Raw genomic sequence first — 23,844 nt, 5'->3', positions numbered from 1 at the left:
TATTTGACAGAGAGAGACCACAAGTAGGCAGAGAGGCAGGCAGAGGGAGAGGAAGGGAAGCAGGCTCCCTGCTGAGCAGAGAGCCCGATGCGGGGCTCGATCCCAGGACCCTGAGATCATGACCTGAGCCGAAGGCAGCGGCTTAACCCACTGAGCCACCCAGGCGCCCCATAGCCCAAACTTTTCTAGCAAGAACATTTCTAGTGTTCTTTCTGGTATTGAATGCAATCTGGGAGCCAATTTATGTTGCCTTTATCTAAAGCCCTTTTAAAAGATTTCCTACAGGGACGCCTGGGTGGCTCAGTTGGTTAAGCCGCTGCCTTCGGCTCAGGTCATGATCCCAGGGTCCTTGGATCGAGTCCCGTATCGGGCTCCTTGCTCAGTGGGGAGCCTGTTTCTCTCTCTGCCTCTGCCTGCCGCTCTGCCTGCTTGTGTTCTCCCGCACGCTCTCTGACAAATAAATAAATAAATAAATAAATATCTTAAAAAAAAAAAGTATTAAAAAAAAAGATTTCCTACTAACTAGCTCTCAGCGATTTATGGCCTGGAGCCACATGGTGCTGGTTGCGACTATATGGACAAATCAGGAGAGAAGCAGGGACAGGACACTAAGATAGAAGTCACTGAATCCTCACATGAGAGAATCCCAAAACCTACAGTGAAAGCAGAAAAGAGGGTGTAATAGCTCTTCTACTGATTAAAAAAAAAAAAAAAAGATGGCCTGGTGGTTTCATAATTTCCACATTAGAGTTGAGTAGTAGGATCACAGCTTATAAAAAAAAATGGATGCAGGGCAGTAATGACAACAATAAACGACATACATTGAATGTGTATCATGCACTAAATGCTCTCCCTGTGTAATATTATTTAATTTACTCTGAACTCCTTCAAGATAATTACCCCATGACTAGCATTTGAGAACAGGACATGAGGCTTAGATAAGGTCATAAAATAATTTGCCAAAGGCTACACAGGTAGAAAATGGGAGAGTGAAATGGCCAGATATATCTGACTCCAGAAATGGAGTTTTCTACCATCATGACACATGGCACCAGCACACAAAAGATGAGACTAAGAAGCCTCAGTATTTCTTCAGTGTTAAAAGCTGGAAATAAAAACAAAATTGCGCATACATTGGTCCCCAAATATTTGGGAATATTCCAAAAGGAGGGAAGTGTCCCTGCTGTACAGGGTCATCCTTTTCTTATATGGGGTTCCTGAACACAGAGCCTACTACTTATGGGCATTGAAAACTACCTTGAGCTTTCTATCAGCATAATTTCTTACAAATTTGGAGATATTTGAATTTAAAGTACAGTTCCTATCATTGTGAATTTCATCCTTGCTTCTTAAGAAACTGTTGATCTGTAATTGTTAATTTTTTTTCTTTAAATTTCAATGACTGAAATTCATTTTCTTTCATCTGGTCCATGATCACTGCACCCCTATTTTTAAGCCAAATTAGACGAATACTTCACTGACCTAGTCTAACACAAAGTATGCACTGGTGAATTATTTTTAGTTGAAAAAATTTGCTTTAGTTTGAGTTTCTAAAAACCAGTAAAAGAACTGCAGTGAGATATTTCAGCTCAGTTTTTAGCAAAATTCTAAATGATATAGTAGCAATTCCATTAAATATGGCCAGCTCCACAAAGATGCAAATACAATGAAAAACACAAAACTTTCTCTGTCATCCTTCAGAAACACAGACAGGGGCCACTCAACACTAACAGTACTCATTCTCTTTTCTCACGGTACAAATGTGGCAGCTTCTCTTTTCAGCAATTCCAGTACTTCTCTCTGACTGAACTCACTCTTAAATGATGAATAGAATTTACAAGATAAGGGGCAAAGGGCATTCAGTTGAGGGGGACAATGTATACAGTGTACAGCAAAGACTTAAAGGGAATCATCAGAAATTGTGCGTGGGGAGGATGAATGCTGGTAGGAGATAATGCTGTGTAGACAGGCTTGGGACCAAATGTTGAGGGCCTTTTACGCTGTGTGAGGAAGTTGGACAGATACTTAAGGAACAACAAACCACTGGCAACCCATTTTCTTTCTTTCAGGGGCTTCGTATACTTCCTTCACCTCCTGTCATTATCTAAGTTGAAAAAAAAAAAAAAAGCTAGCCTTACAAATTAGCCAAACAAAGCTAGCTTCTTTTCCCATATCCATTTGGAGCATATTTCTGTAATTCAATACATTTAGAAGCCTGATAACTATGGTTCTCTGTATGTGAAATTGTTCTTTGGCATGAAGAAAAGCCATGACTAATTCAAAGGAGGCCTATTTGGGTGGAACTTTTGAAGACTATAAAGCAATTGAAAATACAGATAGAAAAATAAACTATTTTTCAGGAGAAAAAAAATACACGTCTACTGCTGAAGCCATGGGTATTCTTTTTATAAAAGATGTGTTTCATTTTTTACGCCTATGCAATTTCCCTGTGTGCCAAGATGCCTATATGTATCAGGATTAAGGGACCAACTCAAATGAAGAAGAACAATGACAATTATACAAATTTTCCCCAAACATCCTCCAATATATCCAGATATCACATAAATTTATTTTTGGAATTTTCTGACCCAGTCAGGGCCAAGTGGTATCCACATATGTGTTGTATGTGCAATATTAAAACTATTCCTTGTAACTGGACTCATTTTTTATACAAAATCTTGACTTTACACCAACGAAATTTCCAGATTATTTGGCTCTTTCAGTACCTTCTACTTTTATTATAACCAGGACTTCAACTTCAAAGAAAATTGCTCTATAAGATTTAACACATTTCTTCATTGCAGGTGCCTGCTTCCTCCAAGGTAGGGAACATAATCTATTACCGGCCCACATGCCAAAGGACCAGCAGAAATGTGGCAAATTTGGGAGAGCCTGGGAAGTAGGCAAAATAAAATCCCTTAGCAGTTCTAATGAAATCGGAATGTGTTCTATCTCTCTAATAAACGTTGGTCTTATTTTTGTGGGGAGTGCTGAGTGTTGTTTGTTGCAAGTGCTTATCATTTAATTTATTGAAATTGTGAGAACAGAAAGAAGGAGGAGTGGCTATGACAAGATGCACTAAATGCAGACTCTTTCAAGTTATTCATTAAAATCATCAGTCCTGTTCTGCCCCCTCTTAAACACAGATGTATTAACATCAAGATGAGTGGAAAGGTTACCAGGCTTCATGACGCCTAGAGGTTGTAATATTTGTCACCTTAATTTTACAATACAATTAAGTAATGATGCATTTAAACAAATGCATTTATAGCACATTTGAAAAATCTGGGGGTAAAAATAGGATCAAGGTAAATCTTCCCACATTCTAATCAATATTTGCTTGGTCTTAGGAGCACGGCATTCCTACCGACATGGGCTACGCAGTGGCCCCTCACCATTCGGGCGTCTACCCTGTACATGTTCAGCTTTATGAGGCTTGGAAGAAGGTTTGGAATATTAGAATCACCAGCACAGAAGAATATCCGCATCTGAAACCAGCCAGACACCGGAGAGGCTTCATCCACAAAAACATCATGGTGAGCCTCCTCTGGTATGCATAGGGTACAACTAATTCTTTAAGATTTACATTCTTCATTTGAAGAAAGAACAAAAGGGAAGAGCAAAATGTTGAGCTCTTAACTATAGGAAAAGCTTTCTACTGCAGGAGGTATATTTATCATACCTAAGCAGAGGATGTTTTTTTTTTTTTATTTTTTTTTTTATTTTTTTTTAAAGATTTTATTTATTTATTTGACAGAGAGAGATCACAAGTAGGCAGAGAGGCAGGCAGAGAGAGAGGAAGGGAAGCAGGCTTCCTGCTGAGCAGCAAGCCCGATGCGGGACTCGATCCCAGGACCCTGGGATCATGACCTGAGCCGAAGGCAGCGGCTTAACCCACTGAGCCACCCAGGCGCCCGAGGATGTTTTAATTAAAGTCATTTCTGCACAATTCTTTGAATACAAAATACTTTTTTTTTTTTTTTAAGGAAACAATATATCTAACTTGCAGGTAATTTACAGAAGCCATCATCTCCTCAAAAAATTATTTAGTACATAAAATAGGGATGCCTGGGTGGCTCAGTGGGTTGAGCCTCTGCCTTCGGCTCGGGTCATGATCCTGAGGCCCTGGGACCGAGCCCCACATTGGGCTCTCTGCTCAGCCCTCTCTCTCTCTCTCTGCCTGCCTCTCTGCCTACTTGTGATCTCTGTCTATTAAATAAATAAATAAAATATTTTTAAAAACATTTTTAAAAAGTTATTTAGTACGTAAAACGAAAGCCAACTCTCCCTATGTTAACGTGCTGCTCTTTTACAAGTCAAACTGTTCACGTTATCATGTCAGACCAAGCAAACAAAGAAAAACTTGACTAGTTACAACAAGAAGCCACACATGAAGCCCTGCGTCATTACTAACAGATCATAATAAAGAGTAAAATGCAACAGACGATGTTAATTAAGTCATTTTCATCTACTGTCAAATTCTCTCCAAAGCTTCCCTAATGTTTTGTTTTGTTTTGTTTTGTTTTACAATGGTGACACATGCCTACTGTCAAGATATGTTATTACTTAATACTTTGTGAGGCCTCCCAAAGGAACTAAATCCTACTTTTTTTCCAAACTAGAAAATCCAAAGAGTACTGATGACATGAGGAAGGGGCTTCCTGATTTAGACTCATCCTGGGAAGGAATACCATGGAGAAAAACACTGTGCGGTGAAGCACTGTAACACTCTGTCAGACTATGTCTGACCAGATACCTACTCTAGAATTAGGAGTAACTGACTTCTTTTCAGACAGTTTTCTAATGTCTGCAAAAATTATAGAACGGATGATGACATTTAAGTTGGATCATCTCCCATTTTGACTTTTCCCTCAATAAAAACTGCTGTAAATGCTAGGTGGGGACATAATGGCTCTATTTTATCCCAGTCTGTCCTTCTTCTTTACTGAAGATAAACTCACTATGCCTCAACTGCCAGCCTGTTGACCAGAGAGCATTTAGGAGACCTGGGTTATGATTGAAGAGTATCAGTACTTTCCTGCCATTTTTAAATCATATGCAGTGTTGGTAGAACAGTGAATTTAAGTCTCTAAGGACTTTATTAAACATTGTCCTCTTTTTTTTCTGTTTCTGTCAATACTGCCAGAAAATTTGCTTGGCTGTGTCCCATGGGATATGTTCATTTTTTGTTTCTCCTAAAAACATATTTTAACTATACTGTAAATGCACAAATCTTACAGGTAATAAAGGCTCTGTTTTGATGGAATTGTCCCTATGGCTCCAGTTGTGTAGCAATCCATGGAAACCCTCTATACTTGCTTTGTGGGCTCTTGGATGAGAATTTTCAAGTGGGAAATGCTCAGCAGGCCGCTGATTGTGCAGTAAAAGAGAGAGAATATGGCTTGGAGTCATCCAAATAGAGATGCAAGTAAGACCGTAAGAGCCAGTATGCTCTCCTAGGAAGAGAATGAAAAGAAAAAAAAAAAAAAAATCACACCCATATTTTGTTTTATGAGATGAGGGACACTTTTTAAAAAATATTCATAAATCAAATTCCAAAGGTCTTAAATGGAGCGCATTACTTCCCTTCAAGCCAGCTGTTATTGATCCTGCTATTCCTGATTCAGTTCTGCAACTCGGACATGATGCTGGCCACTGCCTTCCAACTTCCAGCCTCTGCATTCCAACAATAATTCCTTTACAATGCATTTTTATTCCCCTTAGTTTCCCACAGCCTAATTCACTGCCTTGGTTTCATGTGTAGACTGTACTGCTGGCTCCTACTTTGTTTATAGCTTCAATTTACCCCCCACACTATAGCCTGTTCCACAGATACTGCCAGTCTTTTTTTTTTTTTTTTATTCTTTTTAGAACACTGCTGTCATTTTGGCCTTCCTAACCTTGATACATCCAATTATCTCCACACCCCTTAACTTGCTCTTCAGGTACCTGAAAACAATTAAGTCTAAATCTACCTTTCTACCTTCTATTTTCCTGTAGCTAATAGAGACTTACTCCAGCCAAAAATTTCTAAAACAGTATTGCTGTGTTCATATCTTTGTTATTTTTTCTTCCTCAAAAGACTTTCTGACCACTCTCTACCTACTCTTATTCCCTTTATTCCTCGATATCAAGTCCATGTCCTATAATTTATTGTAAAGCGCCTTGGTGTACAACAGTTGAGCAGCTAACTCAGTCCTGCTCTCCTGTGAATTCCCATAACAGATCCTCTTATAACTCCACAAGAAGATAAAAGCCTATGACATTTCAAGGCATTTGTGCCCTAACCAGAGTCTCTGAGTTTCCAGTCCTAGTGCACTGTCTGCTGGACAAATTCGATCTTCATTCAGTAAGAAATTAAGGAAAAACCAGGATTCTCTACCCTAACCCCTGGTTGCTAAATGTGACTCTCTGGAGAAAGCCAGAGCCCTCTAAACAATTAGACTACAGATCCTGATTGTCCGCTTTCTGTTTCCAATGGAGATGCCCATTGATAAAGGTTCCTATTAACCCTGCTGGCAGCCTCCTAGATGGTCTTAACAGGTAACTCCTAAAAGCATTTGTTTACAGCTGCTCTAGGTTTAGGTCTTAAGTACAGGATATTGGCTTCAGGTCCAATTGGTCAAATTCTTGTTGGTTAGGGCTTTCTTAACCATCTCCCACTTACTGTCAGCAAGGTTTCCATAGTCTCCTCAATGTCTCAAAGTCTGAATTTGATAATGTCACACTCCTAGAATCAGTTCTAGAGGACAGTCCCTAGCAAAACACCTAAAAATAAACAAAAAAACAAACAAACAACAAACCCTCTCTCATTCCTTCTCTAACACAAGAGAGCTATTTGAAGGAATATGTTCAGTGTCCTGTAGCATTAAGCTCAGTGAGCTAGACAATGGAATATGACCCTGTCACATTCTAAGTATCTCCTCACCCTCCTGTGGTAGCCCGCTGGATCATCCGAGGGCTCACATTAGCTCTTATCCTCTCCGTCGGTGCTATCCTTCCCAGAGGTGAAGGATAAAGCCTTTGCACTTCCTCTTCTCTGTGTTCAAACTCAAATAATTTGAGAAATAGACAAAACTCCAACTTCTTTTCTCTCTCCATTTTGCACAGAATCAACGAGGCAATCAAGTCCCAAAGATAGCTCTTTATGTTTCCATAGTTTTTCAGGCAAGATACTCAAACTGAATCCCGAAAGTGATTCAGAATCATGCACTTTTAAAATGTAAAACTAACCTAGCTTTTAACCACCTGTGGGTATTTATTTAGCTTTGGAGTATTTCTCTTTATGCAAATATACCTTAAATTCTTCAAGAGTAGAAAGAATGTATCTTTGTGTTCTCCCACATGGACTTACATAGAGTTAAGAATATGTACTTGTTTAAAAAAATGAACAAATGCTGTATAAAGCTTTGATTTCCTGGAGAACGATATTTTCATGAATTGTTAGGGAATATATTTAATTCAGCTCGAATATCTTTGCACTGGGTTCTTGTTCGCCATTGATTTTGTGCATAACATTGTAAGAATGTGGTACTTTTAAACATAAACATCACCAGAGCTAATACTCGGCAATAAATTGAAGTTCATTTAACTATTTCATCAGGATAGAACAGCTCTCAAGGATATTTGACCAGTTTACAAAAATAAATAGGATATATGAAGTTCCAATTTACACAGCAATGTGTGATATACTGATTGAGCTAAGAATTGTGTTTTTTGTAAGAAAACTTTCAAGGACGAGATTGAAATTTATTATAATACAGAAACTAAAGGAAAAGAACTAGTATATTTGTAGAGGGCTGCAAAGCATGAAAAGTCCTACACAGGCAGTATTTTGAAAGCACTTACTGAGCCAAATGTGCTTTAAGAATAAAGACCAAAAAATGAAGATCAATTTACTGAGGACAATAAGCAGAAGACTTGCATGTTTAAGATTCCGTAAGCCTGTATCTCTCCAAAGTATATTCATTAATTGGCTATTCCTTCAAGTATATAGTGAGAAACACAGGTCATTACAAAGTCATTATATAAGATATAGCTAAAGATTGTACCATCCTGCGCAGCATTAATTCACACTTTCTTTTATAATTGCACTGTTATTTTACCAGAAAAGCTTTGAGAATTAAAAAAAAATCCTTATCATGAATGTGTATAATTGAAACAAATAATGGTTTTCATATACAAAGGATGAAAACAAAGTTTTCTCCTAAGTGATGTTTTATCATTTTGTTTATGGCGGTTTATAAAAGTTAATAGTCAAAAGCATAATCTCTTTTTAAGTTTTGGAACTGGCAGCCTTCAGACTTAAAATTTGGGGCAGTTGTTCTTCCAGACTAGAAAAGATGCTATGATTTGTGTCTTAAATATTTGTTCTAATTTAAAATGTCATTTCTTTTTTTTTAAATTTAAATTCAATTAGCCAACATATAGTACATCATTAGTCTCAGATGTAAAGTTCAATAATTTATCAGTAGCACATGACACCCAGTGCTCATCATATCATGTACCCTCCTTACTGCCCATTACCCCATTACCCCATCCCCCCACTTGCCTCCCCTCCAGCAACCCTCGGTTTGTTTCCTATAGCTAAGAGTCTTTCGTGGTTTTTCTACCTCTCTGATGACTTCCCATGTTTTCCCTCCCTTCTCCTGTGGTCTTCTGCCCTGTTTCTTATATTCCACATATGGGTGAAACCATATGATGATTGTCTTTGATTCACTTATTTCGCTCAGCATAATACTGCCATTTCTTAAGAATCACATTGTTAATGATTGACTTCATTTTCTAGTGCATGTGTAGAATTTGGCAGAAAGTATTATCCTTAAAATTTTTGCCTACTAGATTACAGGGTAGACAATTCCAATATTTTTAAAGTCTCATTTTCACTTCTTTTTTATTTCTTAAGATGCTGGAACATACTAGGCTTCATAGCAGCAGTACTGACTTGGAGATTTAAAATAGATAAGTGGCTAAAATAATTCAAAATCTATCTTAGTTTTAAAATATTTCTTCAACTTTCTTCAGTATTCTTTCTGTGCTGATGTCGTTCTTGCTTTCCCAGTGTGTGAAGGATTTTCTGGGTCTTAGTTAAGAGTTGAATAATGATACCAGCTTATGCATCAACAACTTCCATGAGAAAAAAACCCAAGTTTCAACAAATTAATTGGTCGAAGGAACTTTTTCCTTACTTGTTTATTCTTCCTTCAGGTTCTTCCAAGACAAACCTGTGGGCTTTTCACTCACACAATTTTCTACAAGGAATATCCAGGAGGTCCTAAAGAGCTGGACAAGAGTATCCAAGGAGGTGAACTTTTCTTCACTGTGGTTCTCAATCCAGTAAGTACTTTGAGTTAAACTCAAAAAAAAAAAAAAAAAAAAAAAAGGTGAAAAATGATCAGGTGGCTGAAAATTACCCTGACAAAAAGGCCAGAGTTTGGGTAGTTTCAGCCAACTCAGTATGAAGTTCTAGCTCCAAAACAGAAAAAAATTCAATTTGGAACCACATCTAGAGAAGGAGGCAAACTCATTCTACAAGTAGCAGTGACGTGAGGAACTTATGGAAAGCCAGGAGAGTGCTCCTGGACCTCCTTTGCATTGAAAAGTGTTCAGAATTCAAAGATTTATTTCTTTTATGGAGAACAAGATCTTTTTTAAAGTTTTTATTTAAATTCAGTTAACAAAGAGCATAATGTTATTTTCAGATATACTACATAGTGATTCAGCACTTCCCTACAACACCTGATGCTCATCACCTGATGCCCCCAACCCCCAGCCCCTGCTAACCATCAGTTTGTTCTATATAGTTAAGAGTCTGTTTCTTGGTTTGCCTCTCTTTTTCCCTTTGCTTTGTTTTGTTTCTTAAATTCCACGAGTGAAATCATATGGTATTTGTCTTTCTCTGACTTCTTTTACTTCATATAATACTCTGTAACTCCAGCCACATCATTGCAAATGGCAAGACTTCCTTCTTTTTTATAACTGAGTAATAGTCATATACACACACACACACACACACACACACACACACACATACATACCACCTCTTCTTTATCCATTCATACATCAATGGACATTTGGGCTCTTTCCATAATTTGGCTATTGTAGATAATGCTACTATGACCATTGATAAACATTGTGGTGCATGTATCCCTTTGAATTAGTATTTTTAAATTCTTTGGGTAAATACCTGTAGTATAATTACTGGATCATAGGTTAGTTCTATTTTTAACTTTTTAAGGAATCTCCGTACTGTTTTCCAGAGTGACTGGCTGCACCATTTTGCATCCAGTGCAAGAGGGTTCTCCTTTCTCCACATCCTCACCAACACCTGTTGGTTCTTGTTTTGTTGATTGTAGCCATTCTGGCAGGTATAAGGTGATATCTCATGTAGTTTTGTTTTGTATTTCCCTGATGATTAGTGATGATGAGCATCTCTTCATATGTCCATTAGCCATCTGTCTGTCTTCTTTATATAAAGAACTTATAAAACTCAACACCCAAAAACTGAATAACCCAATTAAAAATGGGCAGAAGACATGAATAGACATTTTTCCAAAGAACAAGATTTTTTTTTTTAGATTTTATTTATTTATTTGACAGAGAGAGATCACAAGCAGGCAGAGAGGCAGGCAGAGAGAGAGAGGAGGAAGCAGGCTCCCCGCTGAGCACAGCCCAGGACCCTGAGATCATGACCCGAGCCGAAGGTAGCGGCTTAACCCACTGAGCCACCCAGGCGCCCCAAAGAACAAGATTTTTTACCTGCAAAATTCTCCTGTTCCCACTGTGGACCAGTTTTCTCATTTAAATGACCATGAACACTGTGATTCTGTTTTTCCCCTTCCTATTTAAAGTAAAGGGATAAGCAAAGTGAAAGAGGAATTAGGTGAGTAAATATGGTCATTTTGGATACATTTATGTGAGAGCTTGTCTTGTTAGTTCTCAGGCTGGGCAGAGCAGCCTGTTTAATTGGCTGCTGCTCTTCTTCCTTCACTTCCTAATACTTGTGTGCCATCTCTACAATAACCATTGGCGCATATATCTGCCGGAGGCTCATATGATAAAGTTGTACAGAAAAAGACGAACTAACTGAAGTAAGGTGTATAAGGAAAAGAAGGGATTTTATTTCCCTTCTGAATATCACTAGCATAAAAAAATAAAATTAGGTTTATTTATCAGTTGTATGGGTTTGCCCCCTGGCATTAGCAATATTAAAGATGAAAAAGTGTAATTTTCCAAATATGAAAAAAGCCTGTTAGCATAAAAGTTGAAGAAGATAGAAATAAAGAGAATAAAATTTGAAAAGCCCCATTCTGGATCCTAATTTTACAGGTCTTGCAAATAAAATTACAGGTATTTTTCATCATCTTCTTGTATTTAATGACTATATTTATTTCTCAGCTTCTAGAAAATGAGATTAGACATAAGGGTGACTCATCTTTGGGAAAAATCATCATGTGTATCCAAAACTCAAGATGATTTCAGGCAGTATGCCATTTCCCCTTTTGGAAGTTTATCCGTCTTCATATCCCCAAAATGTAAACAATTCTGATTTATATACATCAGAAATAATCTGATTTTTCTAATATATCTATTCTTTACAAATGGAAGCATCTTTGGAATAATCTCTTATGGCTTTCTCCTCCTCCTCTTCCATTCTCTCTCTCTCTCTCTCTCTCTCTCTCTCTTTTTTTTTTTTTTGGTCAACTCAGCCAGTAATACACAGGTAAAAGAGTTAAACAAATACTTGATTATGAACTAAAGACTAAGTTAAAATATTTTTAATAAGTTAACATTTTCACCAATTATTTTAAGACCCTTTAATCTGTAAAGTATACAGTTCTTACATCTTATATTTCCTTTCATCATAGAGCAATATGACTATGAACAGATAATGTCTATTTGATTCTTTTTTTTCTTAAAGAGAGAAAGGTAGAGAGAGAGCATGAGCCAGGTCTGGAGGCCGGGGTGGGAGTGGGGGCAAAGGGAGAGAGAGAATCTTAAGCAGACTCCACAGCCCAGTAAAGAGCCTGGCTTGAGGCTTGATCTCACAACCCTAACATCATGACCTGAGCTAAAATCAAGAGTCAGGCACTTAACTGACTGAGCCACCCAGGTGACCCCTCTTTGATTCTTTTACCCAATCGTTGCTTTGGTGCTTAAGAAATTCCTAGTGGTATTACAATTTCTGAACTTTCTAGAGGAAATTAGTTTCATTTAACATGGAAGAAATTCATTCATAAATAGAGATTCATATACAATACATCCATATACAATTCATTCATATACAAGAGATTTATAAGAAATGTTTTTCACTGTTTCAAAACCAAAATCTTTTCTTTTTTTAATAAATATTTTATTTTATTTTATTTATTTGACACAGAGAGAGAGAGAGTGCACAAGCCCGGGGGGCGGGGGGACAGAAGGGGAGGGAGAAGCAGACTCCCCACTGGGAAGGGAGCCCAATAATAAGCTTGATCCCAGGACTCTGGGATCATGACCTGAACCAAATGCAGATGCTTGACAACTGAGCAACCAGGCACCCCCCAAATTATTTTCTAAAAATCTTACCATAAAGCTTGTATGAATCATGGATACTAATTTGAGCTAAATTAGCTGAGCAAATGCTTTAAATGTTTAGCAAATCTAGCTACTTTTCAGGCCTTTATAGATAATACTGGCAGTTTTGTTTTTCTTGATGAGAAGATCCACATGGAATAAAGGGGAGGAAAAAAAAAATTCCAGAGAACTTGTGCTTTCCTGATTCAGAAAACTTTCAGTAGACAATTACTTTCAGATAAATGTTGGAATTCAAAATTGACAGATCCTTGTCAGACACCATAAGATAGGGAAGGAATCCAAATTAATTTCATCTGATATGCCAACTCCAATTTTTGGAAGCAACTAGAGTCACCTGGAGATTTCTGGTTGAGAAGCCCACTTCTAAAACTCAGCCCAAGTCTCACCCAAGAGAAGACCACTATCATTAGCTAGTGATGTTTGCCTTGCAGAGCAGAGTGAGGAGTGACCTGTTTCACATTAATTATCCATCCCAAAATTACATGTTTGGGTAAAGCTTGTGTTAAAATTAAGAGAGGTCCAGGTGCAGTGAGGCATGCTACTGATTCGTCGGATGGCACTCTTTTCCAGGTCAGAATAAGAACAAGAAAACCTTGATGGCACCATAGTACATATTAGCTGCAGGAAAGATATGAAATTTAATTATAGTGGATTTGAATGATAGCCATTATAAGCTTAAGTAATACCCTAGTCCTTGATTAGAAGTGCTATTTTCTGAAAGCTGAATGAGTTTTCCAACATGCAAAAAGGCATAGGTGTATTGGAAATATACCTATGTCTCAAATATATTCAAATACACTGGAGCTGAAATGAAAATAAACAGGGGTGCCTGGTGGCTCAGTGGGTTAAAGCCTCTGCCTTTGGCTCAGGTCATGATCTCAGGGTCCTGGGATCGAGCCCCACATCGGGCTCTCTGCTTGGCGGGGAGCCTGCTTCTCCCTCTCTCTCTGCCTACTTGTGATCCCTCTCTCTCTGTCAAATAAATAAATAAAATCTTTAAAAAAAAAAAAAAAGAAAATATAAACTTTAAGTAAAATATAACTTTAAGTTTAAAATATGAGTTTAAGTTTAAAATATAAGTTTAAAATATAAACTTTAAGTAAAATATAAACTTTAAGGAATTTAAGTAGCGTATTTTAAGTTTTCTGCCCACATGTCAACATAATATCAAGGTGCTACAGTAAGTTTTGCCAGTATCTGGGTGAGAGGTAGCTGCAACAGAGTTGCACCTCTCAGAGTTAAACTAGAATAGATCACAGTGAAGACAAAATAACACTCAAACCTGAAAGGTTCTACTGTTACCAAAGCATTTTTTATTGTTAAAGAAAAAAGTCCTCACCAAATAAATTTAATACAGATAAAAACAAATATTAGCAATATCTAAGAGAGAGAAAACCTCAGCCTTCTCCAAATGATATTTCCAATATCACAGGCCTAGACACCTCTTCTTATATGCATTGGATACAGAGATTTTGTTTAATATATTGATTTTGAAGTTTAGGTACAGTTGGGAGGTGGGACCATCAGTATCTGATCCAAGGACCACAAAGAAATTAAGAATTCTTTTCTTTTGTGTGTGTGTCTGTTTCTAAACTCACCCAGTGACGACTTTTTTTTTTTTTTTTAAGATTTTTTAAGATTTTCTCTCTGCAGCAGGCAGAGAGAGAGGGGGAAGCAGGCTTCCCACTGAGCAGAGAGCCTCAATCCCAGGACCCTGAGATCATGACCTGAACAGAAGGCAGAGGCTTAACCCACTGAGCCACCCAGGCGCCCCTAGTGACTTCTTGATTATAGTTCACTTTCCTATAGGAAAAGAATATGTCAATCATAAGAACTTGAACTCACTAGAACAGTAATTTGCAGTGCAATTTTATTATAGATCTTTCAATTGGTGAATACTTCTTGTGTAACCTGCCTACCAGAAGAAGATCCCTTCCAATTGTACATATTCTAATATTTCAGCCCCTCCATAATTTACAATTTCCCATGTTAAACTAATAAATGGCATTCTGTTCTTATTTATTAATTTCATGGTCTTTGCTAATTTCACTCTACACCGATAAGAAATAGGAGCTCTCTGTCAGTGTACCGAATCAGATTTTGGAGCCCATTTGGCTAAGTAGCAGATTCTGAACTCTTTTTTGATTGATTCAGGAGGGTAACGAGAATGACTTTATGGATATACCAGAGGAGAGAGACACTGGAATTATCCTGGAGTTGCTGTTAGCTATAGACAAAATTTCTACAAAAACATATACTATACTCAGACACGAATATTCCTGATCATTTCATGGTGCTACAAGTACCTTCGTATACCCTTTAAAAAAGAGTCTACTTACTTTACATACCTATAAGATACTATGGTGAAGGATATTAAGAACTGAAACTTATGAAGATGACAAAAAATATTCATTGACAGTGACTACACTGCCCTCAACAAATAGAATACTATAAATCTATAACAGATATTGTCATAGAAAAGGAACTAATAAGAGTATAATGTATATTTTAACATGATTTTCCAGTTCCACCTATCTTAAGAAGATAGAAAAATACCTAACTGGTGTGACAAATGGGATAGTTCTGGATTAGACATGATTGTTCTTGTGGGAGCCATATTATCTTGTATATTATCTTGTATGGTTCACCTTCCTGCTCCAGTGTTCTTATTTCTAATTACAAATTGTTCTGAGTCTTTGCTTATGCTCTTATTCAATAAACAGATGCTAGGTATTGAGTCATTAACAATTGATATCTGTGGGACGCTTGGCCTCCCTTAAACATACTTGATAATAAAGTCAATGCTTGCCTCACTTATTAATCCAAAAGAGTCATGAGATTTCATGCTCCTACCACACTTGCTTGGAATTCAAATGGAGCAAAAGCCTGATAGCATAGCAAAATTATACTTCCTTCATCAAGCTGTTAAACATCCCATACAAACAGTAGGTAATCCCTATATGCCCATATTTTATTAAATACATTTTGTCTCTGTTTTTCTCAATTTGACATAGCATCCATCCACTATACCCTCTACACGCTCCCACCCAAATCCCTAAAAGGTAAATCTACATTGTGTTTCTCTAATTAAAGAAAAGTCAGAAACATGGATGCAAAAGGAATGAGTATCTTAAACTGGGAAGAACATATTTGAGTGGATTACAATGAAAGTTAAACAAAATTCACACAACATAGCTGTAAATACAGAAATCAACCCACACTGAAAAATACTTTTAAAACTATAACTTATATGAGTAGGGGTTATGTGTGCTTATCTATAAAGTCATCTAAAAGGAAGCAACTATTTTTCCTAATGGGTAATTTTGTTTCTTTCCTAATTATTTATTAATCCTGCAAAAAATTGTAAGGGTAACATAAAACCCATTATTAAAAATTAAATAAATGATAATAATAACAACTTTGGATAGTAGAAAAATAATTCCTGAACATGCCTAATAATGAGTATTACCTGAGACACTTAATTTTTAAAAAATCCAAACTTTAATGCATCAGAATCTTTAGGGAACAGTTTGGGGGACCTGAATACTTATCATGAGCTTCAGTTGATTCTTAAGATCAGGCAGATTTGGGAAATACTACAAAGGAAGAAAATGGAAAAATAATGTTGGTAATCAAAGATTACTAAAAACTGCTATAGAAATCAGGGACCTAAGATCAAGGTATCAGAATTGAGAATGAACTCAGATCTGCAGTAGGATTTAAAAAACAATGAGAATAAATTTTTTTCTTCTGGACCAGAGAACTCTAACTTGAACTGGAGTTTAAAGTAGAGGTAACTACTGTTTATCTTTTAAAGCTTAGCTTAGAGATCACCTTCAAGAAACTTCCTCTACTCTGGCCAGCCTTGTGTTCCCATAGCGTGCTCTGCAGACTCTCTCCACAGTACCACTGTAACTGTGGGTTTGCTATTAGTCTGCTTGCTTCTTGTGGTAGAGAACGTGTCTTTCATCTCCAAAACCATTCCCATGTTTAAACATGATGTCTTATACCTAATTTTTATTTAACATATATTGAGAAAGAGAAACTGGCTCTTCTAATAACCTGATATGAAAAAAAAGACAACGAATCTAAAAGGAAAGGAAATCTGCATGCTGGTAAGATAGTTCTCAAATCAAAAGCATAAGTAGGACCTATTTCATGAGTTGGCTAGGGCTAAATTACATACTGTTATATACTGTGCTTCACATATGTAACTCGTTGAGTTCCTCTTGTGTAAGGATGAGGGACTCACTCAGGTTACCTCAAGCAATGGGTGTGTTGTCTATAGACAGCTAAACAATCAGGGCCCATGGGACCTAAACTGTCCTTCAGAGTCTTAGCAATTCTAGGATCCATAAACATTAGAATTACTAATCCAGATCTTGCCTTCATGCTTTAATACAAACACTCAAATGCTTCTCCTTTGTCTGAATGTGTCTTCTACTATAAAGTACTTCTCTGCTAGTGCTGCTTATTTATGACTTCCACTAAGAAAAAAAAAATTCATAAATGAATGAACTTAATTGACCAAAAAAGGGGAAATGGGGTACTGGTAAAGCAAATTATGTGTCCCCATAATAGAATACATTCAGCTGTTAAAAACATTATTTATGTTATATTATTTATGACCTATCCAGGATAGAATTAGTATTTACTCAGTTCCAGTTGTTCTCTATCTGTAAGTCTCATATGTCACCTAACACCTACCTCACCACATAATTATTTGAGTTTTCATCTTTTTTTTCTATATAAGGAGACATTCTTGCAGGAATGATCTATGTGTGTTTCATTTTTGTGTTTCCCACTGTGTCTAGATCAATCTCTTGGATATAATAAGAGGTCACTAATTTTTTTTAAATGATTGCCTTAATACATGAATAGTTATGTCTTAGGAGCATCACTTGATTTCTGGTATATCCAAAGGTGAATAATAACAAGACTGGTTTTATAAGACTATATTCTGGAAGATTCTCTGCTTATAAATAAGTGAAATTCATGATCCAGGAAATTTTTAACTGACCCTTAATGGCGGTAGGTTTTCACAAGTGATGATGAATTAGCCTGACATGGAACAGTGGACAATTAAACCTGAAGAAAGCCACAGAGTTTATCTATTCAATCACCTAATTTTTCTGTAGTATTCTGTTGAGAATCCCGATTTTCTTTTTTTTTTCCCAACAGCATGGCCATTATATGTATATTATATATATATTTTATATATATATACACACACACATATATATATATACACACACACTTAGGAGTTTTTTTCTCACTTACTGCTAAATATGCATTTTTTAATGTTTTTTTAATTATGTTCAGTTAGCCACTATATAGTTCATCATTAGTTTTTGATGTAGCTGGGTGTTATACGAAACTAATGAATCACTGAACACTACACTGAGAATGCTGATTTTCTTAACTCTGAGTTCAGTGGTTCTACCAACATGCTGCTCCTGGATTCTTGGTTAAATTGGCTTTAATATGATTCACATTACTCTCAATGTGACTTAGTTACCTGGTACTGAAAAAAATGTGAATGGTTTAAAATTTCCAGCCATGTTCTAGTAAAAAGGAACCCATCTCCCTGTTGAGTAAAAAACAAACAAACAAAGAAATAAGTGCTTTGGGTAGTTGAGTTCAAGATGGTGATATAGCAAGATCCTGAACTCATCTTCTCCCATGGATATGACAACAATGCAACGACATATAGAATAATTCCTTCTGATAGGGACCTAAAAACAGAATGAACAGAGCCTCCACAACAGAAAGTAAAAGGGTAGCATCAAGGGAAACAGAAGCAAAGACATGGATTCTTGAGGGAATAAAAACACCCCAGCTACAGCAAGTCACAATCAAGAGGGATATGAAGGATACAGAACTTTTCCCTGAGAAGTGGCAGATCAAAGCTCCACATGAGGCATTCCAACCCTCAGATCCTACACAGGAGAAACAGCCCCCCCACACAACAGGCTTTGAAAACCAATGGGAATTATGTTCAGGAAAATTACAAAACTGTGCAAAATGGAAAACCCACTCTTAAATGGCTTGTGTGCAAACGCACTTGACCCAGAAACCAGCCCAAAACACCCAATTTGTAAAGCACATAGATGAGAGATAAAGGACACCCATTTACAGCCCTTAAAGCATCCACTGGAGAGGCAGGACAGCAGGGACTCCCTCAGGGACTGACATTTCTCCAAAGAAGACATATAGGCACAGGCCAACAGGCACATGGAAAGATACTCAATAGCACTGATATTAGAGAAATGCAAATCAAAACCACAGTGAGATATCTCCTAACCCCTGTTAGAATGTCTGTGACCAAATGGACAAGAAATAACACATGTTAGAAGGGATGTATAGACAAGGGAACCCTATGCACTGTTGGTGAGATTGTAAATTGATGCAGCCAGTATGGAAAACAGTATGGAGATTCCCTTAAAAATTAAGAATAACACTACCATATGACCCAGCTATTCTACTTCTGGGTATTTATCTGAAGAATACAAAAACACTAATTTGAAAAGACATATGCATTCCTTTGTTCATTGCAACATTATTTATAATAGCTAAGATACCAAAACAACCTAAGTGTCCAGAAATAGATGGATGGATAAAGAAGATGTGGTACACTTATATAATGGAAGACTACTTGGCCATAAAAAAGAATAAAATATTTCCATTTCTGACATGGAAATCCGACATGGATGGATCTTGGGGATATTATGCTAAGTAAAATAAGTCAGAGAAAAATGAATACCATATGATTTTACTTAAATGTGGAATTTAAGAAAAATAAGCAAAAAATAAAAATATATTCAAAGATACAGAGAACAGACTAGTGGTTACCAAAGGAAAAGGAGGTTCATAGGTGGGTGAAATGGCCAAAGAGGGTCAACTATATGGTGATGGATGGTAACTAGATTTGTGGTGGTAATAACTTTGTGGTATGTCCAGATGTCAAATTATAAAGCTACACACCTGAAATTTGCCTGGGTGGCTCAGTGGGTTAAAGCCTCACCTTCAGCTCAGGTCATGATCCCAGAGTCCTGGAATGGACCCCCACATCGGGCTCTCTGCTCAGCGAGGAGCCTGCTTCCTCCTCTCTCTCTCTGCCTGTCTCTCTGCCTACTTGTGATCTGTCTGTCAAATAAATAAATAAAATCTTAAAAAAAAAACTAAGACAAAAAAAAGTGCTTTTGTAAAAGGCTTTAATAAGCACTTATAGCCAAGGGACAATGTTGAATGTTCATTTAAAGATCTATAAATCATAAATAATAAAAGAATCACTTTTTATCTTGTTGATGCTACTTATAAATTGATAAGACTTTTAAACTTGTAAAGCCAAATTATTTTATTTCATTTATTTGCTATCCTCCATATCAGCCCTATTTTTCTATCAGTAATGTTCCTCACAACTAACTGCAAGTTACATAATTACTTGCCACTGTGAGATTTAACATACTACAAGAAAGTATGGTTAAGACCTTTTGATTTCCACAGTCAAGAAAAAAAGAAATATGATAAATTCTTAAGTCATTGGAATGGATATTAAGAAATAAAAAATAGGTATTAAGTTAAAGAAATGAATATTGTCATTCCTTATTTAATCCTTTGATAGTCTCCCCTTCTTTCAATAATCATATATGCATCTTTCACTCCACCCATAGTTTCCCTAAATAGGACCTATTGTTTCATTCTGTGCCTTAAAGGACACTACTGGGTTCAACTTGATTCTTTCCAGCAAATCTGAGTTTATATATCATCTTTTTATAGAAGACTTCCTGCCACTCTCCAGTTTCTCCTCTGTATTCTCATAGCACCCAGGCATAACCCTAACATAACTTGGCCACAGCACCTTAACCAGTTATCTTTCTCATCCAATAGTTTGTGCATTCCTTGATATAAGACATCATGTCTTTTTTTTTTAAGATTTTATTTATTTATTTATTTATTTGACAGGCAGAGATCATAAGTAAGCAGAGAGGCAGGCAGAGAGAGAGAGAGAGGGAAGCAGGCTCCCCGCTGAGCAGAGAACCTGATGCGGGACTCGATTCCAGGACCCCGAGATCATGACCTGAGCCGAAGGCAGCGGCTTAACCCACTGAGCCACCCAGGCACCCATAAGACAGCATGTCTTAATTCTGTTTTATAACCACAGTGTACTGCAAAATTGGGGGCACATAGTTTTCAGTAAATGACAGTGAATTAATTTATGATGCCTATATATGTAATATCCTTTGAATCTGAAGAGAAATCTGGTTGCCTGGAAAGTACCTAATCACAGAATCGCAGAATTTATTCAAGAGAGTTTGCATTACTTGGGCAGAATGATCTCCCAACATGGCATCCAGACAGATTCTTCTGAAAGTCATTTCATTCATGAAAGATGCTCAGTTTCATTCATGGGAAGAAAAATGCAAGTTAAATATACTGAGATATTATTTCTTATCTACCATATTGACCAAAATTCAAAATATTGATAAAATATGTTAACAATGTTGTGGAAAAACAGGTGTTCTCATATATCCTAGTGGTTGTGCAAAGTGGTCCCTAATGCAAGAATTTAAAATGATGCAGCTGCTATGGAAGACAATATAGTATTTCCTCAAAAATTAAAAATAGAACTAGCCTATGATCCAGCAATCCAGTTTCTGGGTATTTGTCCAAAAGAACTGAAAATAGGATTTTGAAGAGATATTTGCTCTCCTGTGTTCCAGGCAGCATTATTCACAATGGCCAAGAAGTAGAAATGAATGTCCATTGACAGATGCATGAATAAACAAAATGTGGTATATGTGTACAATGGAATATTATTCAGCTTTAAAAAGAAAGGACATCCTGTCACATGCTACTACATGGATGAAACTCAAGGACATTATGCTAAGTGAAATAAGCCACAAAAGGACAGATACTTCATGATTCCACTTGCTTGAGGTATCTAAAGTAGCCAAACTCTTAAAAACAAAGCAGAATGGTGGCTGCCAGGGGTTGGAGGAGGGGGAACTGGGGAGCTGCTGTTCAGTGGGTATAGAGCTCTAGTCATGTAAGATGAAAAAGTTCTAGATATCTGCTCCACAACAATGTGTATGTAGTTAATAATACGGTAATGTATATTCAAGAGTTGCTAACAGAGTAAAATTCATGTTACTTATCACCAGAGTTTAAAAAAAAAAAAATCTTTAAAAAAAAAAACTTTAAAAATACCTTTTTGTATTCTTGACAATACTTTTTTACTGGAGTACAGCTGAAAAACAATGTTACAATATTTTCAGTGTACAACTTAGTTATTTGACAAGTTTATTTGACATTATGTTCACCACAACTGTAGCTACCATCTGTCCTGATAAACTGCTATCATAGAATCATTGAGTTTATTTCTCATACTGTGCCTTTTTTTCCTGTCACTCACTTATTCCATAACTAGAAACCTGTAGCTCTCACTCCCCTTCACCTACTTTACCCAATCCCAACCCTCCCCCACTCTGGCCACCAGTTTTTTCTCTGACTTACAGATCTAATTCTGCTTTTTGTTTATTCATTTACTTTTTCTTTTTTTAGACTCCACATATGGGTAGAATCATATGGTATTTGTTTTACTCAGTCTGACTTACTTCACTTAGCATAATATCATCTAGGTCCTTCCGTGCTGTCTCAAATGGCATGAGCTCATCCCTTTTTTCTGGCTTTGTAATATTCCATTGTATTTATATACCACACCTTCTTTATCCATTCACCTATTGATGGACACTTAGGTTGCTTCCATATCTTAGCATTGTAAATAGTGCTGCAATAAACACAGGGGTGCATATATCTTTTCAAATTAGTGTTTTCATGAATGTCTAATAGTGGAACTTTGGAATCATACAGTACTTCTATTTTTAATTTTTTGAGGAAACTCCATACTGGTTTCCACAGTGGCTGCACCAATTTCCATTCCTACCAACAGTGTACAGGGGTTCCTTCTTCTCCACATCCTTACCAATACTTGTTATTTCTTGACTTTTCAACTTTAGCCATTCTAATAAGTTTAAGGTGATATTTCATAATAGTTTTAATTTGCATTCCCCTGATGGTTAACAATGTTGAGCATCTTTATGTAAGTGTTGGGCATCTGGATGTCTTCTTTGGAAAAATATCTATTCATATCTTCTGCCCATTTTTAATTGGATTATTTGGTTTTGGTGTGCTAAATTGCATAAGTTCTTTATATATTTTAGATACTAACCTTTTATCAGAGATGCCATTTGCAAATATCTTCTTCTGTTCAGTAGGTTGTCTTTTAGTTTTGTTGATGGTTTCCTTTGTTGTGCAGAAGCTTTTGATTTTGACCTAGTCCTAATAGTTCATTTTTGCTTTCATTTCCCTTGCCTCAGAAGACATATCTAGAAAAATGTTGCTGTGACCATTGTCAAAGAGGTTACTGCTTGTGTTCTCTTCCAGGAATTTTATGGTTTCACATCTCACATTTAGGACTTTAATCCATTTTGAGTTTATTTTTGTGTGTGGTGTAAGAAAGTGGTCCAACTTCATTCTTTTACATGTAGTTGTCCAGTTTCCCCAATACCATTTTTGAAGAGCTCTCTTTTCCACATTGCATATTCTTTCCTCCTTGGTTATAGATTAAGTGACCATAGAATTGTGAGTTTGTTTCTGGGTTTTCTCTTTTGTTCTACTGACCTATGTGTCCATTTTTGTGCCAGAACCATATTGCTTTGATTTCTACAACTTTGCGGTGGAACTTGAATCTGGGATTGTGATACCTCCAGCTTTGTTTTTCTTTTTCAAGATTCCTTTGACTATTCAGGGTCTTCTGTGGCTCTATGCAAATTTTAGGATGATTTGTCCTAGCACTGTGAAAAATGTTGGCATTTTGATAGAGATTGCATTAAATCTGTAGATTGTTTAAATTTTCACTGGATCCTGAATTTTTTTTTAAATAAAAGTCACTTTTCTAGGTGTTATTACCGGGTAACATAATAACCAAAAATACAATGTCTTGAAGAAAAAAACATTAATCCTTCTATCACCTCTTACGGTTTTGTAGGTCAGAATTCAGGAAGGACTAGACTGGGTGATTCTGACCTCGAGGGTCTCTTGAGGTTACAGTTCTGATGATAATCGGAACTAGAACACTAGACAGCTGGAGCAGCAGGGATCTGACTGGGCATCAGTCTCGGGCCTTTTATGTGATCTGTAAACATGGGCTTCTAGGGGATTCCGCACATCAGGATGGCCTCAGGGCAATTATACAGCCTTAAGGCT

General features: G+C 36.8%; 1 protein-coding gene across 1 annotated transcript in view; it reads left to right on the top strand.

Annotated features, from left to right (window-relative positions):
- The window catches only part of LOC111156296 (bifunctional heparan sulfate N-deacetylase/N-sulfotransferase 3), a 160,111-nt gene that overhangs the window by 65,746 nt on the left and 70,521 nt on the right, over positions 1-23,844 (top strand). The window contains exons 4-5 of the mRNA XM_022517076.1: positions 3,351-3,536; positions 9,208-9,336. Of these exons, the coding sequence (XP_022372784.1) occupies positions 3,351-3,536; positions 9,208-9,336 (315 nt within the window). The remainder of the gene's footprint in view (positions 1-3,350; positions 3,537-9,207; positions 9,337-23,844) is intronic.

This window comes from Enhydra lutris, unplaced genomic scaffold, assembly GCF_002288905.1.
Source record: "Enhydra lutris kenyoni isolate GAN:26980312 unplaced genomic scaffold, ASM228890v2 scaffoldscaffold3, whole genome shotgun sequence".
In the NCBI taxonomy this organism is placed as follows: Eukaryota; Metazoa; Chordata; class Mammalia; order Carnivora; family Mustelidae; genus Enhydra; species Enhydra lutris.
The sequence above is the reverse complement of the archived record's forward strand: the minus strand, read 5'-3'. Positions and strand labels throughout refer to the sequence as shown.